This window comes from Cucurbita pepo, chromosome 1, assembly GCF_057944985.1.
Source record: "Cucurbita pepo subsp. pepo isolate OVF chromosome 1, ASM5794498v1, whole genome shotgun sequence".
NCBI classification, from domain to species: Eukaryota; Viridiplantae; Streptophyta; class Magnoliopsida; order Cucurbitales; family Cucurbitaceae; genus Cucurbita; species Cucurbita pepo.
In genome coordinates, this window is record NC_141798.1 from 7,381,948 (window position 1) to 7,404,420 (window position 22,473).

The 22,473-nt window shown below is 35.4% G+C and overlaps 2 protein-coding genes across 4 annotated transcripts; both read left to right on the forward strand.

Moving 5' to 3' along the window:
* The first annotated feature begins 5,123 nt into the window (after positions 1-5,123).
* On the forward strand, positions 5,124-17,667 carry LOC111795409 (mediator of RNA polymerase II transcription subunit 25). 2 transcript variants are annotated; one of them, XM_087125083.1, is made up of 15 exons: positions 5,124-5,374; positions 6,186-6,216; positions 7,262-7,325; positions 7,863-7,993; positions 8,838-9,041; positions 9,145-9,210; positions 9,554-9,764; positions 10,942-11,009; positions 11,109-11,936; positions 12,127-12,180; positions 12,453-12,481; positions 13,997-14,065; positions 14,158-14,242; positions 14,920-15,006; positions 16,747-17,667. In XM_087125083.1, the coding sequence occupies exons 1-15, from the start codon at positions 5,277-5,279 to the stop codon at positions 17,440-17,442; spliced, it is 2,721 nt and encodes a 906-aa protein (XP_086981209.1). In that variant the 5' UTR covers positions 5,124-5,276; the 3' UTR covers positions 17,443-17,667. The 2 variants fall into 2 exon arrangements, with proteins under 2 accessions (XP_086981209.1, XP_086981210.1); XM_087125084.1 differs by lacking the exon at positions 9,145-9,210.
* Positions 17,668-18,750: 1,083 nt separating this feature from the next.
* LOC111807788 (lysine histidine transporter-like 6) lies at positions 18,751-21,945 on the forward strand. Of its 2 annotated transcripts, XM_023693660.2 has the most exons (9): positions 18,754-19,049; positions 19,135-19,280; positions 19,357-19,571; positions 19,643-19,811; positions 20,540-20,933; positions 21,020-21,125; positions 21,405-21,496; positions 21,577-21,645; positions 21,746-21,945. In XM_023693660.2, the coding sequence occupies exons 1-9, from the start codon at positions 19,023-19,025 to the stop codon at positions 21,842-21,844; spliced, it is 1,317 nt and encodes a 438-aa protein (XP_023549428.2). In that variant the 5' UTR covers positions 18,754-19,022; the 3' UTR covers positions 21,845-21,945. The 2 variants fall into 2 exon arrangements, with proteins under 2 accessions (XP_086985047.1, XP_023549428.2); XM_087128921.1 differs by lacking the exon at positions 21,405-21,496 and having other exon boundaries at positions 18,751-19,049.
* Positions 21,946-22,473: the final 528 nt, after the last annotated feature.

The window sequence follows — 22,473 nt, forward strand, 5'->3', positions numbered from 1 at the left end:
GTTTCTTTCCCCATTCTTGGATTTCCTTTATCCTGTTCTTTGTCCTTTTCAACTCCTCTCTATCAATCCATAAATTTTATTGCTTCAATTACGTAATTATCACAACAAAATTTGGACAAAATAAGCTAAAACATAAATTCCATGCCGGATGTCTCGGTCATGCTCGTCTACGACGTGTTGTCCATTGCAATCCCATTTTACTTGCTTTCATGTTAAATAAACATTTATCATTTCATGTCCTGTAAATACAAGAGTGTATGACCAGTCACCAAACTAATGTCTGTCATTGCTAAAAAATGTACTATCCCGGAGATGTATCAAAATTCTTATGGTTGTCTACTTATTTTTAGGTTATAACCTTAATTTCTCTAAAACCGTTATCAATGTATTTTTGGCTCACGTTTTCTAAAACGTATCCTTCAAACGTGACTAAAGTTGGAATTTCACACAATTGATTTATTCACTGGATTAGAACATGTGACACATAATCACTGTCTCGTTACCACAAAAATGCAATTATGATATTGTTGGTCATACAAACGTTTGATTAAATTGAGTAAAAGATGAGTATAAATGGAGGTTGAATGTGAAGGAAGGTGGTTAGTTAAAAAGTCAGAATTTTGGATCTTATCTTTTCTTTTAAGATAAGGTTTCCAACTTAATACTTACTTCTTCTCCTACAAAATTAACATCCCACTAAACCCACCTCCTTAAAAGAGAAGACAAAGGCCAAAACATATCCCTTTCTTTGCTAAATCTTGTCTTCTTCCTCTTGTTCTATCGAAGAAGAAGCTTAAAACAAAATACACATAAAATATAGGTCCATAACTATTAAAGTATTATCGAGCATGTAAGCGAGGACTTTACTTTTTCATAGTTTGATCCTATGTTATAAATAATCAGAATCAGACACTGTGCTAACGATAATGCTAGATTGTGAGATCTCATATCGGTTGAAGAGGAGAATGAAACATCTCTTATAAGAGTGTGAAAACTTCTCAGTAGAGACATTTTAAAATCGTGAGATTAATGATGATAGATAACAGGCTAAAATAGATCGATGAGTTTATGCTATTACATGTTGCCTCTTGCCACCAATGATTATTGCTACCAATCCCTAGCAACTAGCGCTAGTTATTGCCGAGGACAAATTGTTGCTGCATTGCTATCAATGACCATCGGGTCACGACTCATAATCGTTTTTTAAATATAAATTTAAAGTTATTAATCCTAATATTATTGATATTTATAGAAGAGCTTGGAGGGTAATATTATGTATAAAAACACTTTGGGAGAAATTGTTTTAATTTTAAAAAACTTTGGGAAAAAGTATTTTAAAAAAAATGCATTTTGAAAACCTAGGAGAAGCCATTTGGTGACCTTTTCATTTCATATTTTTTACCCACTAACTTTTGGTTCGTATCACTTTCTTTGGTAATACGCATTTTTTCAAAATATTCACGACCAAGTTTTTCAAATAAACGATATTAAGACCAATTACTCCTTTGACTTTTTGGCCCCCATATTCAACTTTTCACATGTTTGAATATTCAAACTAATGTTTTTTTTCATCTTTACCTAAAATTTATCGCACTAAAAAAGAAAAAAGGAAAAAAAAAACGACACTTTTTATTGTAGTTCTCTAGAAGTTTTTACTAAGACTTTTTCTTTTTTAATCTAAACCTAAATCAAGGAAAACTCATCAATTTAGTGACAAAAAAGAAAAATCAAATTAAATTATTTCTAAAAAATATTTATAAAGATAATAAGAGAGCGACAATAGACAACCACGCCACTATAACATCAAACTATTATTTCATATATATATATATAATATTATTAAATGCGTTAGAGATCGGTTGCTAAATTATAATTAAATTAAATTATCGCTTATCTTTTTTATATAATCAAAGTTGGGTGTATAATTCTTAATTACCAATCGAAATCCATGGAAAGGTTTATACCGTGATCTGTTTTCTCATTTAATTCAAACTATACTTAATATTAAATTTATTTTTTAAAATCCACAGCCCAGAGGCTAATTTTGGTATTTCACTTGGAATATATTTGGTAATTGAATATATATATATATATATAGACACACATGTATTAGAATGGGTTGGTAGATTGATTAAAAAATAGTTCAGAAGTGAATAAAAAAAAAAAAAAAAAATCTAATAAGTGAAACCATTTTTTTATTTTTCTCATTAATTATTTTGATATCCATTTAAAAATTCTTTTTTTTATGTGAAGGTCAATCGATGCATGAACCAAGTTTTAAGCATAAATTTAAAATTCGTGTTTGATTAAATTTTAAAATTTTTAAAAATGTCTACCAAAATCTATTGACACAAAAAGGTTAATATTTTAAAAAAATATATTTAATAGAAAATTGAATAATAATACTCTTTTTAAAAAATAATATCAAATTAATTAAATTTCCAACACACCATCTTTAGTGGTTCTGTTAACGATGTGATAGCGCCTCGATCCGAATATTCCGCAATGGTTTCATAATATCCTTTTTTGGTAATTAATTTATACTATTTAGAATATTCTCTCTCCCTCTCCAATTTATTACGTTATCTTTTTTAATTCTGACCTGGCCCACAACACCCCCTCAAGAATCTCGCATCGTCAAGATTCCCCACACTCAGATCTATTTTAATAATATCCTTGGGCCCCCTTTCTTCTACACTTTCCTTAGATTCTTCATCCGACGGTCTCCATTGCACGACCATGATTTAAACAAATACGCACGCGCAGATGATCGTTGCCCCTCATATGGATAAGTTCGAGGATAGATAGTGACCCTTGAGGGCATAAAAGGCCAAGCGACTTTTGAGGAGCCTTGCAAATACCTTATTTATTTATTTATTTATTTTTAATCAAAATTTAGAGAGACTATTTAGAAAAACTTGGAATCAATACATGCACAAAACGACAGCGTTGCATGCTGTTTCTTGTGAGTTATGTGCATGATCCTTTTTGCATTTGGAAAAAAATTCTAAGGAATATTCCTTTCTTATATCTTCAATGGTGGCCTAACTTCCAAAGATATTATAAAAATACATTACTTTATATTGTTAATATTGCAACATTTCATTTTTTATTATTGAATTCTCGATCACAAGATCTAATTTAACATTTAAATATAAATTTATCAAATATATTTTTATTAAAATTTTCACTCTTTACAAAGGTAAAATTTTAATTAATTTGACTTGTTTTAGATATAAAAGAAAAAAAAAAATAATAATTCTTCAAATTGTGCATTTGTACCTGTAAAGATGTAAAAGAAGAAGAGTTCAAGGTGTTGACAATTTTGAACATCATTCCATCTGTCATGAAACCATTGACTAAGACATTATCTTACAAAAAGACATTATAATATGATATGTTTGACCAAAAATGTTGGACTATAAATTAAAGTGAAACAAATCTTATCATTCAAATTTGGTTTGGTTGGTTTCTATTAATTAATTTATTTATTTTGAGGTAGCTATACAATAAATATATGTTTAGGCATGATTAGTAATTAATCAAAATCATTAAAGTTGGTGACTTAAATAAATTCTTTTGCAATATAAACCACGATTTTGTTTCACTACATCCTCTTTTTTAACACACCCATTAAATAAATTTAAATTAATTCCAATATTTGGTTTCATTTCACCCTCATGTTATCGTAATTCATTTATTCTAATGAACAATATAAGCCTGACTTAATAGTAATACACACAATTACACTGTAAGATAATGCAATCGATATAATTTTTTTTTAATAAGCCAATCATGATAAGTTCATTGTGAGCATAGCAACAATATGTATAACAATAATATTTTAATATTTAAAAAGAGTGGATTAATTGATGATAGAGAGTTAATTGCGTTCATAATCCCGTCCAAGTTCATTGACCTTTCATTAGATGCATCTCTTACATCAAGAGATTCTACAAACTTGGTTAGTGGCATTAATTAAAAGCAATTAAGAAACACACATTGTTTTTGTTTATGTGTACCTGTTTGGAAGTTGGTTTGGTTTGGTATGAATATGATCAATTGGGTGTAATCTGAAGGATATAAGAGCAGGACAAGTAGACTTTCCATTGGCAACACATAAATTTATTCTGCACTTTCCTTGTGAAATAGGACCAGGACTGAATCTGAATCTGAATCTGAATCTGAGCCTTGTCACCCACCAGCAACCAGCAGATGTCTGGGATGAATTATCATGGCATATTGACACGAATGTAAAGGGTGAGGACACACATGTTGGCTGGGTTTCCACATCTACAACAACGCATCTTCACACACTTCGCTTTGGACTATGTTTTCAATATTATGGGCTTAACAGAAAATAGCCCATAGCCCATGGGCCCAACCATTAAACTAAATTTACACGCATATTTCATATGATCTTTTATTACTAGTTTAAACACAAATAAGTACTTGTAACAACTAATGTAGGTAAAATGCTTATTCAACTATGGGTAATGACAAGAATCTAGAAGAATTTTTCATTCAGTTAAGTGGGTTTTATATATAAATATAAATATATCTGTACGTAACTCACTTATTTGATATATGCGTATATTTTAACTATCAAAACTTGGGTTATACTTTAAAATATAAATAAATAAAAATATTTTTCATAATATCTCCCTTGGTTTCTTGTGTCGGTCTTATAATGGGAGGCAATTTAATGTTGTAGTAATGATGCGCGTTATTATTTTTTGTTATTTAGATACCACTAAAATTGTCCCATGAACTTGCATTAACTAATAAAACGAATTATTTATGATTTCAATATATTTCTTTATGGTAATTCTCTCGTAATACAGTTGGAAGTTTTACGATAGCGAGTTTCAATAATGGAATTAAAAAATTGATCGGAACTGCATACGACAAAAAAAAAATGATTATTACCAATGTTATTATTTTATTATCTATGATAAAACAGGTAAATTAACTGACTTTAATAATAATAATAATAATAATAATAAAAGAGAATAGAAAAAATAGACTTAACTGAAATTGAGAAACAAAAGAAGAAGAGAAAAGAAAGAAAAAAAAAAAAAAGGAAAAAAAGATGACACCTTTAATACGGGGTTGTAGCCTTGGCTAAGAAAACCCGTTGATGAATTTTGGTTCTGCTTCCAATTTTACCATTTGCGCACGCTTTCTGAGGTTCCCGGAATTGGTCTCGAAACCGGCGGGAATCATAATCGATAAACCTCAAAATCCCGACTGCCGACTTCTCTCGGAGTCATTCCATGGCAGAGAAGCAGTTGATAGTGGTCGTTGAAGGTACCGCGGCCATGGGTCCCTTCTGGCAAACTGTCGTGTCCGATTACATCGAAAAGATCGTCAGGTACTCCTATTATCCATCACTTCTCCGCTCTCCTTCCTGTCTGTTTTTCTAATTGCGTAACTACGCGTTTTCGTATGTTATTGTTTGTGTTTTAGGACTTTCTGGAAATGCCTACAAAGCTTTATCTGTTTCTTGACTGGTCATTCGGTTCTAATTGTGATAGCCAACGGGCTATCATGTGAACGATCACAATCAGTTTTGTTGATTTTTCCCCAATTCGGAATTCACACTTAGAGTCCACATTAAGTACCTGCCTGACTCTCCATTTTTAACCTGAACCATATTATACCTACGGTTCCTTTCTGACAGTTGATTCTCGAGTCGCCTATTTATTTCTGTAGAACTCACGATTTGTTACCATGTTCCTGATTTGGATGGGCTTAAATTCTATCATTTTTGTTGACATTGACTTGATTCAGTAGGCTACGAAGATCTCCACCTCTCTTGTTATGTATTTTTAGGAGTGTCCTTAGCCACAACGTAGCTGATAACAAATAAATGTAAAATAGAGCACATAATTCACATGGTAAAATAATTCCTGTATTTCAACTCAAGGGTTTGCAAGTCTTAAGAGTGCAAACGAGGCTTTCAATGAAAGAAAGCCCGTGGATGTTATAGAATATGAATCATCTGACACCTACCATTGATCCAAAACGGTGATGAAGATTTTATCTTTACAGTTTCATGTGAAAATTCATTAATGTTTACACCTTTTATTTTTGTTGTTGCCTTTTGATGTTAGAAATAGTTCATGGGTAATCTCTTGGATGGTAATAAGGATATGATAAAAGCTAACTTTCTACTTATGCAGATGTTTCGGTGGAAATGAAACAACCGGGCAGGTATGTCTCTTTCTTTTTCAGAAGACAAATATAGTTTATCCCTAACATTTCATGTATGCAATAGTTCTTTCAGATTTTGAAATTTAGAGAATATCCCTATAAGAATTAAAAGCTGTCAATTCATCTTCATAACAGAGGATACTGTTTAGGAATGCTAGAATTGATATATGGTCCATCAATTTAGATTGATACATGGTGCTTCCATGTTGATGCTGGATGAAACACTTGGTTTTTCTTTCTTTTTTGAAGACTTCAAAATTGAGGCCTTTATCTTTTGTAGGATTTATAGTTAGAAGCTGATGTTTCCATTGAGACGTGTGATAATCTGATAATATTATGTTTAGTTGGTGAAAATGTGGGTAAAGGATTTTAGTTTTCTGTTTATACGGCTCTGTAAAAGTGCATTTGGATAATTGGGGTATAAAAGTTTTTTTTTCCCCTTCTCTTGTTTTCTTTTAGAGTGTTCTTGTCAATGGCCTATTTTTGAGAGAAAAAGAATGTGGTGGTTGTTTCCTTTCCAAATCATGTCCTCGTGAGTGATTCCTAGATGCTCAGTAATATGAGCTTTTACGAGTCAGTATTCCTAACGTTCAAAAACAGTTTTGAAAACAGAATAAAAAATATTTTCAGAACAGTTTTCCACACAAATTTAGCTCTTTCAACTTTTAATAGTTATAGTTAATTCAATTCCAAAGGTTACTAATCTAGCCTTATGAATTTTTAAGGTTACTAATCTAGCCATTTTGATTTTCAAAGTTAACAAATCTTATCGAATTTTAAGTTTCACTGATTAAAAATATAATTAAAATATTTATTTTCTTTTCATTTCTAGGCAACATCAAGACAGATTAGATGATCACATCCATTTCAAATCTTTCTCATCCCATATGCAATTAAAAATATGAAATCATTTCTAGCTCTTAAAATCACATTATTTAATAATAATTTCTTATGCTTGGTTCTAAACAGAGCATGCTCTTGTGAATGTTCTAGTGACATCTTTCATTCTACCTGACCAATGATATACTTTACTTTTGGAATGCAGAAACCACCAACCTCTAATGTCGAGTTCTCTCTGGTCATGTTTCATACTCATGGATCGTATTGTGGTTAGTAAGGAGCTTATTTTTCCTGGTTCATTATGTTTATGCTCTGATGTTGAGCATTTATTTTCCTGCACCAGAACATTGTGTTTGTTTGTGTCATTCAATAGTCTAGCTAATTGTGACCACGAAATGTTTACTGATAGAATTTGGCCATGATATTATCTTGTCCAATGTTCTATATGGACAACTTTCTGGACTAAGTCCTCCACTTGTCATGTGGGTCTCATATACTCTCGAAGTTCCAAGTTTCTCTTGACCTTTACACATAAGCTAATGTATTAGCATAAGTAGAGTGCAATTGGAGAATGATTTCTAACACCAATTCTCTTCCAAACCCCTGACATAAAGATGTACAGGAATTTAGTTTCCAAGATTTTCAGGATATATATGTCTGCATTTGTATATTGTTTCAAGAGTGAAATTAGTCACATCCAGTAGACAAAGTGTGATGTGGCATCTTGTTAGTTTTATTGGAAATTTAGCGTGTTACATGATTTTGAATATGCCCATTCTTTTTTATTTCAACTTCTCTTTTTTCAGGATGTCTAGTACAGCGGACTGGGTGGACAAGAGATGTTGATATTTTCATACAATGGCTTTCAGCTATTCCCTTTTCTGGTGGGGGTTTCAGTGACGCTGCAATAGCTGAAGGGCTTGCTGAAGCACTTATGGTATGCATATTCTTGCCCTCTGATCTCGTTCTTCTGAACTATTGTTATGGTGCTTTATCTCATCATTTCTTAACGATAGTTGTATGGTTCATTTTCATCTCTCAACTGCTCATCTTGTCTTGAATAAACATTTCTATATTAGAGACTAGAGGGTCCCCATCTTCTTTCTAGAATACTGATGATGTTTCAGATGGTTTGACCTTTTGCTCTCGTCTTACCATGCCACAAATTTAGTTCTTCATATTGTAATTATACAATAAAAGTATTTTAGGACACAGGAATGATTATGGAGTTCTTCAGACAAGCAAAATAATTTAACTTCTGAAATATAAGGAAAGGCCAATTATCAAGAGCTTTAGAAGCTCCAAATTCTTGAGTTTTTGTTCAAGAAGTTTGATGACATAACTATGTTAAGTTTCTCTCGCTATGACTAAAAGTGGAAGCTTTCTTTTGTTATAATCAACACTAAAATATAATTTTATATTCACATGTCTTGTTTTTAACTATGTTTGATTTGTGAAATTCCTTGGCCTTCAGTTGAAGGCTTATACAATGAACTTTAATGAGCTTGGGATGGGTTAAATATTTTTGAGATCCATTTGCATAGGCTTGGCTAATTTTATGTTTCTAATGGAATATTTTTGTTTATTATGAATAATTTTTTTTATAAAAAAAAAAAAAAAAAAAAAAAGAAAACGGGATGATGCTAAACTAGGTATACAATTAAGATTTTTTTTTCCTGTTGTAATGTTCTTTTGCTATCACAATTTTTTGTTCTCATGAAAGAAATATAGCATGACTTTATATCCCTTATGATTTGTCTTGCCTAATTATTTCTATCTAGATGTTCCCAACTCAACAAAATGGTGGCCAAAATCAACAAACTATGGATATGCAGAAGCACTGTATTCTTGTTGCTGCAAGTAATCCTTATCCCCTGCCAACGCCAGTATATAGACCAGCAGTGCAAAACTTGGAGCAACATGACAATGTTGAACCAGGGAGTTCTCAATCATATGCTGAGACAGTTGCTAAATCATTTCCTCAGGTTAACATTACGTAGCTTAATTTTTTCAAGCTGACAAAAAAATATTTTTCTTCCCCGTTAAGTGTTGCAGATAATAAGGTAACTAGACCATCTTTCCATGCAGTGCTTCATATCTCTGTCAGTTATTTGCCCCAAACAGCTTCCAAAACTAAGAGCAATTTACACTGCTGTAAGTACGAATGTTTACTCAAGCTCCCTCCCCCTCACACGTGTACATAAAACAGAAGCCCTTGCAACTTCTCTGAATCTACCATTTAGATACTTATTTCCTCAACCAAGTCATTCCGAATTTCTTCTATTAATTTTGTAATGGTGAAATCTGGAGTTACTCCGACATGCTATCATTGCCAGTTCAATTTTTAATCCCTCATATTTTCTGGATTTCTAATTTTGAGTAATCTCAGTGAAATTTTCAGCAGCTTATATTGTGGCATTATAGTTGGTATTATTTATAAATATTAATAGCCTCATTTGTAAATATATGTGACTGACTGCTCCACCTTTTAATGAAGGGAAAACGGAACCTCCGGTCAGCAGATCCACCTATTGATAATGTTAAAACCCCCTCATACCTTGTCTTGATCTCTGAAAATTTTGTGGAAGCCCGTGCAGCTTTAAGTCGTCCTGGAATTACTAGTTTGCCTGCAAACCAGAGTCCTGTGAAAATGGACATATCTCCTGTTGTGCCTGTTACTGGACCACCTCCAACCACTACTCCATCAGGTCCCCACTATTAGCTTATCTTTGTCAGATCCTGATCATTAGATGCATTAGCTTTGGAAAGAAATATGATATTCCTGAACAGTTGATTTAAGATGTCTTCCTAGTCTGGCTGATCTTCATGACAGGGATATGGTCATGCCATGTGACTTGCAAGTCTGAAGTATACTAATTGGCATTTAGATCGGGTATTTGAAGCATAATTTGAACTAGGTAGATTTATATTCTTACGGCTGGAGACCAAACTTTGATTGAATAAATGAAAAGACTAGTGCTTAAAGATACAAATTCTTCAGGTCCCCACTATTAGCTTATCTTTGTCAGATCCTGATCATTAGATGCATTAGCTTTTGAAAGAAATATGATATTCCTGAACAGTTGATTTAAGATGTCTTCCTAGTCTGGCTGATCTTCATGACAGGGATATGGTCATGCCATGTGACTTGCAAGTCTGAAGTATACTAATTGGCATTTAGATCGGGTATTTGAAGCATAATTTGAACTAGGTAGATTTAGATTCTTACGGCTGGAGACCAAACTTTGATTGAATAAATGAAAAGACTAGTGCTTAAAGATACAAATTCTTCAGGTCCCCACTATTAGCTTATCTTTGTCAGATCCTGATCATTAGATGCATTAGCTTTGGAAAGAAATATGATATTCCTGAACAGTTGATTTAAGATGTCTTCCTAGTCTGGCTGATCTTCATGACAGGGATATGGTCATGCCATGTGACTTGCAAGTCTGAAGTATACTAATTGGCATTTAGATCTGGTATTTGAAGCATAATTTGAACTAGGTAGATTTAGATTCTTACGGCTGGAGACCAAACTTTGATTGAATAAATGAAAAGACTAGTGCTTAAAGATACAAATTCTGCAAGAGAGTGAAAAGGATTATAGTTGGGCTTTATCTAAATAGGAAATTAAAGAATATTCAAACTGATGGTTGAAGTCAGAGCTCTTTTGTGTAAGTTCATATTTCGGTAGCCCTGTGTTTGGTGTTATTGAATTTTTGTACTGCTTCTTTGGTTTTTTCATTCTTCTCAATAGAAACGTTTGGAAATGTGTCCATATTTCCAACTCATGTTGAGTTTGGAAATCTCTGGTTATTTAAAAAGTTCACATGGACATTTGCAAGAAGTGTTTGACACTTGCGTTTCTTTTTTTGTCTATCCCAGTAAATGGACCTATCATTAACCGGCAGCCAGTTTCTGTTGCTAATGTGCCTCCTGCTACTGTGAAAGTTGTAAGACTCATTTCTTTTTATTCTTAATTTCTATGGTAGAAATTTGGCTTTTATGATAGCCTTACAGCCTGAATCATGCTGGACTATAATTTTTATCAGGAACCAAATACTGTTACATCTATGACAAATGGACCTGCATATCCACCACATATGCCGTCTGTTGTTCGTGCAGCTTCACAGGGAGTCCCTAGTTTGCAGACCTCTTCACCACTTTCTTCTCAGGAGATGATCACAAATAACGAGAGCACACAAGATCTTAAACCTCTAGTGAATGGCGTTCCACAGACTTTACGACCTGTGGGTCCTGCTAATGTTAGCATTCTGAATAATATTTCTCAAGCACGGGTGATGAGCTCTGCTACTTTAAATGGAGGAAATTCCATTGGACTTACGTCTATGGGTCAAACCCCAATGGCCATGCATGTATCCAATATGATATCCAGTGGAATGGGATCATCTGTGCCTGCTGCACAAAATGTATTTTCATCCAGTCAATCTGGTATGACATCAATAAATGGTTCTACAACTCTTACACAGGTTGCACCGAACTCAGGTCTAAGCTCACTTACTTCAGCAAATAACAACATTTCTGGAAATTCAAATGTTTCCACTTCACAAGCGGCAGGAAATCTCCAAGGTGGTCCTAGTGTGAGTCAATCAGTTCCTGGGATTAGCCAAGGAAATCTTGCAGGAACACAAGTGGTACAAAGTGGAATTAGCATGAACCAAAATGTTATGAGCAACTTAACCCAACCAGGTGTTTCTTCTGGAAATGGCACGATGATTCCTACTCCAGGAATGCCTCAACAAGTTCAAAATGGGATGCATTCACTTGGAGTGAACAATGCAGCAGCAAATATGCCATTATCACAGCATTCAGCAGGGGCTTTGCAACCAGCACAATCCAAATATGTGAAATTTTGGGAGGTATGTTGTGAATGTGCCTGTGTTGTTTACGTGATAGTTGTGATAATGTATCCATTAAAAAGTTGAAAAGCTCTGTCTTCTAAGTTCTAAGCATGACAAAAAAGTTGAGTAGTTGCATAAAATTATTCTTTGTCGTAGAAATTATGGAATGAAAAATTATCTCAAACATTGTTTGGGCATGGCAATGCAGGGAAATCTATCTGGGCAGAGACAAGGCCAGCCTGTTTTTATTACCAGAATGGAAGTATGTTCCTGATCATCCGCTACATAATTTTAGTAAAAATGAAATTTTATTTTCTTGGTATAATTTCTTGCACTTTTTTTTTTAATTTTTCCTCTGGTTGAAAAAAGCACGACCTTTTATTTTAGTTATACCGTTTTTTATCAGTCTCTTTATATCAATGGATTATACATTGAAAGCTTTTATAGTGATCAGAGAATTACCTTTCCTCCTACCACAAATCCACAATGTCAAGTTATTCATTGATATTTAACTGATTGAGTTGTTTCTGTCAGGGTTACAGGAGTGCTTCAGCTTCTGAGAAGTAAGTGGACTATGGTTCTGAGTTTTTTTTTTTTTGCTTCTCCTGCCATATATTTGATAATGTTTAGATATATATAATTCTTTTTTAGTTGATAGTTAATAAAATTTTGCAAATTAGGAATCATTATACCATATATCTTATCGAGTTGAAGGGTATTAGAATAAACCTACTTGCATTGACCAGTTTACTCAATAATTTGAAGTATTAGAATTATTTAGTTGACCCCTTTTGTGGTGCCCTGAACTAGCTGATATACATATTTCTTGACACAGTTTTTTCCTAGTTTTTAATCAGGAATTCTTAAATACTTAGGCTAGATAATTTTCTGGTTGAAGATTTTTGAGCTTGCTTCGGGTCTAAGAACTAACCTGAAAAGTTAGTGTTTACTACTTGGGTGCTCTTCGGTGGGAAATCAAATGATTTGTGGATACCAATGGTGTGAATAATTTTGGGAACTTCAGGCAACCTGATAAGATGCTCTGTTAACTGTTATTTAGCAAGGTGATTATGCTTTCTACAGGCTGAACCTGCCTTCAACAAGAAACACAAAAAGGCAGTTGCTATTAGCTGTATCTGTATCTTAATGGAGACAGTAACTGCTGCAATCACCTATTTAATAGAGCCCGTCAGCGGTTGAAGTCGTAGAATCATCCTTAAGTCACATCAATATCACACACGTGCTTCACAGAGCCAATGACGGATGTAAATATGAAAACGGAAGCAAGAGGTTTCGTACTGGGGTGTCCTGGTTATGGTTCACATCTGCAGAAACCTGTTACTTCAAAAATAGGTTTCTATGGAGTACAATATTTTCTATAGCATAGAACTAAGTGGTAGCGCCTCCCATATCTATTTCCCTGATGGTTGGCAAGGATTTGTGTGGTGGTCTGTGGGCATCTTCGGCCATTATCTGCTAACAGATGTGTTCACTGCGGATTGGAGGTTGACTTTTCATGAATGATTCATTAATACTGGAAATATACTGCATTTCCCTTCTAACGTAGCCCTTGGTCCAAACTCTGTTGTTCTATTCTTTTGTTGTTAATAATGTTTGATTGGTAGTTGCTGTGTTTCTTCACTGGTAGGTGTGGGTACAATGGCAGTCGCAGTACTTTTTTACTCAACAGTTCTCCCCTTTGAACTCTTGCTTCCATTATTGATGGGCAATCTCCATCAAAAACTTTAGATTCTTGTTACTTTGATTATGGTAAAGACTAAAGAAGGAGCCCAAGAAATCTGTCAGTCATTTTTGAGTTCTCATGAATTTCTTTGTTCGCTAAGTCTTGAATTTTGTTGGTGATGCTAATAAAATCCCTAAATATTGAGCATCATTTCATTCTAAATATTGAACATCATTTCATTCGAAGTATAGAAATTTATGATCTGTTTCAGCATACTTTTACCTCCCTCCTCTTGAGATTTTGTTGACTTTCCATACTTCACGTTTAAAATTTGTGAATCAGTTCAATTTTTTTCGTAGAAGTGGAACCATTTATCTATCTTTTGTGTTTATAGGCTTGCAGCAAACTGGCCGCCGACAATGCAAATAGTTCGGCTTATCTCACAGGATCACATGAATAACAAGTAATTTGTTGCTCAGTGAGATAATAGTAATTTCTCTTTTCTTCTATCTGCTTAATTAAAACTAGCTCAAGTTTTGTTGTATTTGATTTTAGGCAATATGTTGGAAAAGCTGATTTTCTTGTTTTCCGAGCTATGAATCAGCATGGATTTCTTGGCCAGCTTCAAGAAAAGAAGCTTGTAAGTTACTCCCCTTTTGTTGTTTATTCGTTACTATCTCTTAGTTAATCCCCTTTTTAGTTAAATTAGTTGGCTGCGGGCTGCTTTGGTTGCAAGTTCAGTTCGTTAGTGTAAGTGAAACTCCTGACAATATTTGTCTACCAACCGAAGGCATCTATCTGGAAAATATTTGAAGGAAGAATGAAGAGCGTAGTCAACTAGAGAGATCCATTCTCAAATTTCATCTTCCAAAAGGTTTCTTGCAAGGCTTAGGTACTACGTAACAGAGCTAGATTTCCTTGAGTTCGAAACCAAGAGGTATTGTGCATAACCAAAGCATAGATCTTTGGAAAGGATACAGTGAGGAGTTTCACCTATCCAAAGATCATCTAAAAAATTGGGGTTAGATTTCCGAATTATTAAGTACCTGCTTCTAAGAGAATTAACTTCCTCAGTATCTGAAACTAGTAATAACAAATATCAGTCCTACTCCTACATTTCCTTAAGCATTTTGTGCTATGTAGTGACATTGTACTACCAAGCATGATTTCAGGTTCTAGTACTACATGCAAAGTTTACTCTGCTTGCAGCAGTTTTGGTTCCTTTGGATTAGTTATCTGTATTTCATTTTTGAACCCACTTCAAACTTTATTTCCTGAGTGGTTTCTTATGTTGAGCCGCTTCTTGTTCTGTTCCAGTGTGCAGTCATCCAGTTACCATCCCAAACTTTGCTGCTATCTGTTTCCGATAAGGCTTGCCGCTTGATCGGGATGCTTTTTCCAGGGGTAAGATATTTTTGAGCTACAAAGATTTGTTTGTATTAGTATCAGTATTCTTTCTTTTGTTTGCTTTAAATAAATGATGTTAATCCTTCATTTCGAGGTCAATACATTGCCAACAAATCTCAGATGCTTGTTGAGAAATATCATTCAATAGTTGACTGCAACTTTGATATTTACTTTTGTCTTTTGCAATCATCTATTTTAAACTGAAAGTTTGTTGCTCATTTCTTTGTTCTGCAATCGTGTATTTAACCGCAACATCTGTTCACTAGAATTCCTGTGTTGTAGTTGTAGGATGCAGCATTTCATGATGTGTATTCAGTGCCCAATTTCATTGAATCTAGAAGTTTAATTCATCATCTTCCACATAGATATCTTTCTATGTAAATGGTAGGTGCAAACATAGTCGCACATATGAAGGACATGAAACACGGGACGGACTTGCATATTATCTCATCATTTTATATATCTAATCATTGAGAGGCTCATTTTTTTATTTTTTTTTTACTTTTTTTTTTTGGGGGGGGGGGGGGGGGGGATTAGAGAAAAACAAATCTAGAACGAAAGAATGAACAAAATAAACCACAAAAAGGTGCCATAGGGCTGGTTGAGAGATCCCTAGGCCAAAGAGGAGTTCAGCAGAAGGCTTCGAATCTAAGTTGATGAGGAATGAGGGAGAATTTCAAAAAGATTAGATTTGTGAAGAGCACTCTAATTATTGAGAGGCTCGTACATTTGTTTATTCTAGCATTCAGTTTTGTGGCTAATTGTAAGTAAAAACAATATTTTTAAAGCATTCCAAGGAACCTTCGGAAACTTTTGAAATCCATTTCTTTGAAGTCTTCATTTCAGATAATCCTCTGTTCCATACCTTAGGTATTCAGCAAGCATGTTTAAATACTTTTCCTTTTATTTGCTTTAAGGTCATTCCCTCACAGTAACAGTCCTTTTATTTTCTCGACTTTCTTTAATGTGCTAAAGGGTGTTCATCATGTTCTAACATGTCTGCAAAATCATGAAAAACATGATAAAATGAATCAATCATCAATCTTTTTTTTCTAGCATATGGGCGGTGCATGAGCTGCGTTGATGTGGACATTCTTGTCAAAAGAGTCATTGTTTTATAGATATTATCCGTTAGATCAAGATAGACTTAAGCCTCAAGCATGAGCACATACTTAATCTTGATGCTAGTGAAATTTTGAGTTAAATATTTATGCTGGATGTTTATTCTCCTTTTATTTTTCTAAAGCTCAATTTCATGTGCATACACAATCGCACGTGGCATGTTGAGCATTGAACGACACAGTCATGTGTAGTATACAATATGCAGAAAAACATTTTTGCTTATAGTTCTCTATCCGTATTTAGGTCCATGTTCATAATTTCTATTCAGTCAGTTGCTTTACTCATTCAAAACATTAAATTTAAATTTCTTGTAAGTAAACAGAAAACGTTATTCTTAAATTAATTACTTGCTTTCCCCATTTGATAGCTTTTATCTCGGTCGTTCTCTGACATTCCAGGACCTTTATTCTTGTCCAATAGTCTATAATTCTTTCTTTTTTTTGGTTACTTTTTCCTTTCTTATCTCTCTACTTACTTGAATTGGTTCGAATGTGGCCATTTGACCAAAAGAATCAAGAATTGTAGACATAACTTTTGTTTTGGATTTCCATGTTTGTCAAAGGCTATTAATTATGGATTGTTGGTATTTCATCGTTTTGAAACTTTCTGAATCAGGATATGGTTGTGTTTAAGCCACAAATACCCAGTCAACAGCAACAACAGCAGCAAATGCAACAACAGCTTCAACAACATCCGCAGATGCAGCAACAGCATCAGCTTTCTCAGCTGCAACAACATCAACAACTACCGCAAATGCAACAACAGCAGCAGCAGCAGCAGCTTACTCAGATGCAACAGCAGCAGCAACAGCTTCCTCAGTTGCACCAGCAGCAGCAGCAGCATCCTCAGCTACAACAGCAGCAGCAGCATCCTCAGCTACAACAGCAGCAGCTTCCTCAGTTACAACAGCAGCAGCTTCCTCAGTTACAACAGCAGCAGCTTCCTCAGTTACAACAGCAGCAGCTTCCTCAGTTACAACAGCAGCAGCAGCAGCAGCATCCTCAGCTACAACAGCAGCAGCAGCAGCATCCTCAGGTGCAACAACAGCAACAACAGCAACAGCAGCAGCAGCATCCTCAGGTGCAACAACAGCAACAACAGCAACAGCAGCAGCAGCAGCAGCAAACACAATTGTCACAGCTTCAAAGCCAGCAGCAGATTCCACAAATTCAGCCACAGCAGCAACAAATGGTCGCTGGTGGAATCGGTCAATCTTATGGTCAAGGTGCAGGGCGATCACAATTAGTTTCACAGGGACAAGTCTCTTCACAGGGTCAATCCAACATGCCTGGTGGAACCTTTATGGGTTGATTGGAGCATTCTAATTAGTCTCATGCAGATGCTTTTATTATTTCACTAGAATCATGGTAATGCACGGTTTTTAACCGATCTAGTGTATTGATGTGTAATAGTGAATTTATGAATATATGCCACGATGGTTCCAGTAATTATAATGTCACATCCATTAGAATTGGAAGAAATGAGACGTTTTTCCTTTAGAGAGGAAGAAACGGAAAGCTACTAGTCAGTTGTTTCTTTCCCCCATGAACATAAAAGTAGGACTGTACTAAAATGGTAGTAAAATAATGATAACATATTTGTGATGAGAAGCCTCCAAGAAGTCATCTTTCTGCCTCAAGCCTTCAGGGAATGCATCAAAAAAGGAAATTAGATACCCCCACCTCAACTTTAAAACACAGCCACCATCTTCTAACTTTAATAATACTTTCTTTCACTAATGGCCTCCCACTTTTCAAAATGCTATTATTTTTGTCAACAGGATGAACAATTTTCAACAACCATAAATCACCCTTGTTTTCATCATTGCTAATAACTATGTCATTGCCTATTCTAACTCAAAACTTTTTAGATCGAGGAAAATGTTACTTTTTCATAACAGTTTAATATTTGTTCTCACTCTCATACATCGACAGATAGAATCACTCTCATCGCTAATCAGGAGAGCGATTTTTATAGCAGAATCTAACATGGGAACACTGTTTTCTTCCCTATTAAGTTGGGTGTTTCTGTGTGTTTGAGAAAGACCAGCGAGGATGAGAATACTATTCCTCGTCCCTCGATTCAATAACATCATTTTGATTCGTTGTTCTCACTTTCAAGGACCCCTCCTACTTTGTTCTTTGCAGAACTAAAAAAGAGAGGCAGAAAGGATTCTTCATTATATGATTAATAATTGCATAACTAAAAAATAGCAAGCTTTCACCGCTTTACACAGCACCCCAGTGACCCCATATTCTACTCACTATTTTATCGATTTAAATATGGTTTAGTAGATAAGATATCAACCGTCGTTAACAAAATCAATGTTTCTTCTTAACTTTCAAAACGTGACATGAATTTTGAAAATATTGTTAGAAGATAGAACAAAGAAATCCATAATATATAAACAACGATAATTATCTCTATTGGTACAAAACATTTTAAGTGAAGGTAAACGTAAAGTCACGAGCGTTTATATTTAAAGTAGACAATATCATATCAACAATGTAGATCTTAAACTTAAACTTAGCTGTTGTTATTGCTCGACAACAAACACATATAAATAGCCACATGGAGTAGAAGTGTAAGAAGACAATGAAACCAAGTAATAACAGGAATACAAGTGTTACGAGAAAATACATTCATTAACTCTCTTACAAGTCAACTTTGCTTTACTTCCCCCCTTCCTACATTTTGTGTACCGCTGATTTTCCTTTGTCTTTTTCCTCTTAAACAATGGCCTGAAAACAACGCATCAAGTAAAGCAAAACTAAAGTGGTGCTAATTCTATTTATATTTGGTTTCCATCGTTTTGAGAGACACACACCAAATTCAAAGCCTTTCATCTTTGCCTTCGTGTTTGGGCTCCTTCTCTTAATATTACTTTGAACATGGCTTCTGCTTCTGAAGCTCCTAAGGTGAAGCCTGCAACCACCGTGTCCAATGGCTATGGCCTTAATTTCTCTGTTAATTATATATTCTTAACTCTGTTCATCTTCCCAGGAAGTTCTTGAGGCTGACCAGGAATGGAAGAACGGGAAAGAACCAACACGGCAAGCCAAATGGTGGTATGCTACCTTCCATTCTGTCACGGCCATGATAGGTGCAGGGGTCCTCAGCCTGCCCTATGCCATGGTTTACTTAGGATGGTAATGTTAAATCACTGCTAAACTCAAAATCGTGTAGGTTTTTACATGGTTAGGCTAACCGTTATGGATTGATCAGGGGTCCAGGGACAATGGTTTTGTCCATATCATGGTGCATGACGCTAAACACAATGTGGCAGATGATTCAGCTCCATGAATGCATCCCAGGGACTCGTTTTGATCGATATATCGACCTCGGCCGACACGCTTTCGGTGAAAAACTTGGCCCCTGGATTGTGCTGCCGCAGCAACTCATTGTCCAAGTCGGCTGCGACATAGTGTATATGGTGACAGGCAAGGTTTTAGATATCACAAAAATGTCTGAATTATCAATGATATTAGTATGAACATGCTGGATTTAACAGGAGGCAAGTGCATGAAGAAGTTCATGGAGATGGCTTGTGTGAACTGCGTTGAAGTGAAACAATCTTACTGGATTTTGATATTTGGTTCAATTCATATCTTTCTTTCTCAACTTCCCAATTTCAATTCTGTTGCTGGTGTTTCTCTAGCAGCTGCCGTCATGTCTCTAAGGTAACAGAAAGAACTGGCTTTAATGTTTTACAGAATATGTTCCATGAATTCAAATTGTTCTTAAATCTCTGCTTCATGTCTGCTACCTTTATTCTTCCTTTCGAATATGAGTTGTGAGTATAAGATTTCCCATTCTTTCAAAAAAAACTTTCTGATATCTTTCAATCCCAAATCTAATATTGTCCTCCTCCTCCTCCTCGTACTTTCACTCAAAATTTTTAAAACGCGTCGGCTAAGAGATGTCTACACCCTTATAAATGGATCCACCTCAACTGATGTGGCATCTCACAGTCTATTCCAACCGATGTGGGATCTCATAATCCACCCCCTTCGGGGCCAGCGTCCTTACTGTCACACCGCCTCCTGTCCACCCCTCTTTGGAGCTCAACCTCCTTATTGGCATATTGCCTCATGTCCACCCCCTTCGGGTTCAACCTCCTTGCTTGACTCTAATACCATCTGTAACAGCCCAAGCCCATCATTACCCGATATTGTATGTTTGGGCTTTTCCTTTCGAACTTCCCATCAAAGTTTTTAAAATGCATCTACTAACATACACTTCCATACTCTCATAAAACACCGGTAAATTTCACACAAAAGGTCTAAAGATGATGATGATGAAGATAAAATCAATAAAGATACTAAAAAGCAATAAATGATTTGTAAAGGATTTGTAAGAGAGTGAGAATTACTTTGAAATTTGGAAGATGAGGATGAATTGATTGCAGCTATTCGACAATTGCATGGGTTGGGAGCCTGAGCCATGGTAGAATCCAAAACGTGAGCTATGCGTACAAGGAAACCAGCGTCCAAGATTCAATGTTTAGAGTCTTCAACGCCTTAGGCCAAATCTCCTTCGCATTCGCCGGCCACGCCGTGATTCTCGAGATTCAAGCCACCATACCATCAACGCCGGAGAAACCGTCAAAAGTTCCGATGTGGAAAGGCGCAGTGGGGGCTTATATCATCAACGCCATCTGCTACTTTCCGGTGGCTTTGATCGGATACTGGGCTTTTGGGCAAGATGTTGAAGATAATGTTCTTTTGAATCTCAAAAGACCTGCGTGGCTCATTGCGTCTGCTAATCTTATGGTTGTCGTTCATGTAATCGGCAGCTACCAGGTCTAAACAATTACTAAATTCCCTTTGATCTTAACAGTATTGTTGAAAAAGATCTAATCTCCCATGTATGTATGCATGCATATTAGGTGTATGCCATGCCTGTGTTCGACATGTTGGAGAGGATAATGAGGAAGAGATTCAACTTCCCTCATGGATTTCTCCTCAGATTTATCACTCGAACGGCTTATGTTGGTGAGTTCTCCTGCAAAAGTGAATTTTTCACTTTTTATTTTAGATGGTCCCTTGGAGGAGTGAACATGGTGTCTGGCTTTGATACCATTTGCAACAGCTCAAAACGACACTATATGCTAGTAATGGGTTTAAGTTGTAACAAATGGTATTAGAGCCAGATAACGAGTGGTGTGCCAGCGAAGACGCTGAGCCTTCAAAAAGAGTGGATGGTTAGATTTCATATCGATTAAGGAGGAGAACAAAACATTCCTTATAACGGCGTGTAATTGGAACTTACAGCATTTACGATATTTGTTGGAGTGACCTTCCCTTTCTTCGGAGATCTGCTTGGTTTCTTTGGTGGCTTTGGATTTGCTCCAACTTCCTACTTCGTAACATTTCTCTCTTATTCTCTCTTTAATTGTTATGAATCCAAATTGCTCTGTTTCTTCATCTCTTTAATTAATTGCAGCTTCCAAGTGTTATGTGGCTAGTGATCAAGAAGCCAAACCGCTACAGTGGCAGTTGGTTCATCAACTGGGTATATATTTTGTTCATCCTCATCACAGTTTCATTCGTTAATTACTTAATTACCTAATGATGTAGTAACCAATATGTGTGGTTTATGTTATTTGTTACAGGCAAGCATATTGATTGGAGTGTTCATAATGTTGGCATCCACTGTGGGAGGCCTGCGCAATATAATAGCAGATGCTTCCACTTACACTTTCTATGCCTAAACCCTTTCTAATTTTATCTTGTTTATGTATCTTCATTTTACCAGACTCCCGTAAGATCTCAAAATAGTTAAGGGTATCACGATTCTTGACTTGATCATTCATACTTATATATTCATTCATGTCATCATGACCTAGGTCCTTGCACCGCCTTTACACAAGTCACACACAAATTGAGAAATGGTCCAAATTTTTAAAGATGGTGAGATCCCCTTCGGTTAGAGAGTGAAACGAAGCATTTTTTATAGGGGTGTGAAACCTTTCTGTAACGTAAAATCGTGAGGCTGACAGTGATATGTAATGGGCCAAAACAGATTATATCTACTAGGGGTGGGTTTGGACTATTACAAAAGGTATTAGAGCCAGACACTAGACAGTGTGCTAGCGAGGATGTTAGGCCGCCAAAGGGGGTGGATTATGAAATCCCACGTCGATTGGAGAGGGGAACGAAACATTTCTTATAGAGGTATAGAAACCTCTCCCTAACATATGCATTTTAAAATCGTGCACGTTTGGGGTGTGCCTGTGCTTGATTCCTGCCAGCATTGGGGTAATGGGAATAACTTGATAGCGATGGACCAGCTTGAATGGAATGTAGGTCAAGACCAAAAGGTGCAATATTTTTGGAGGAA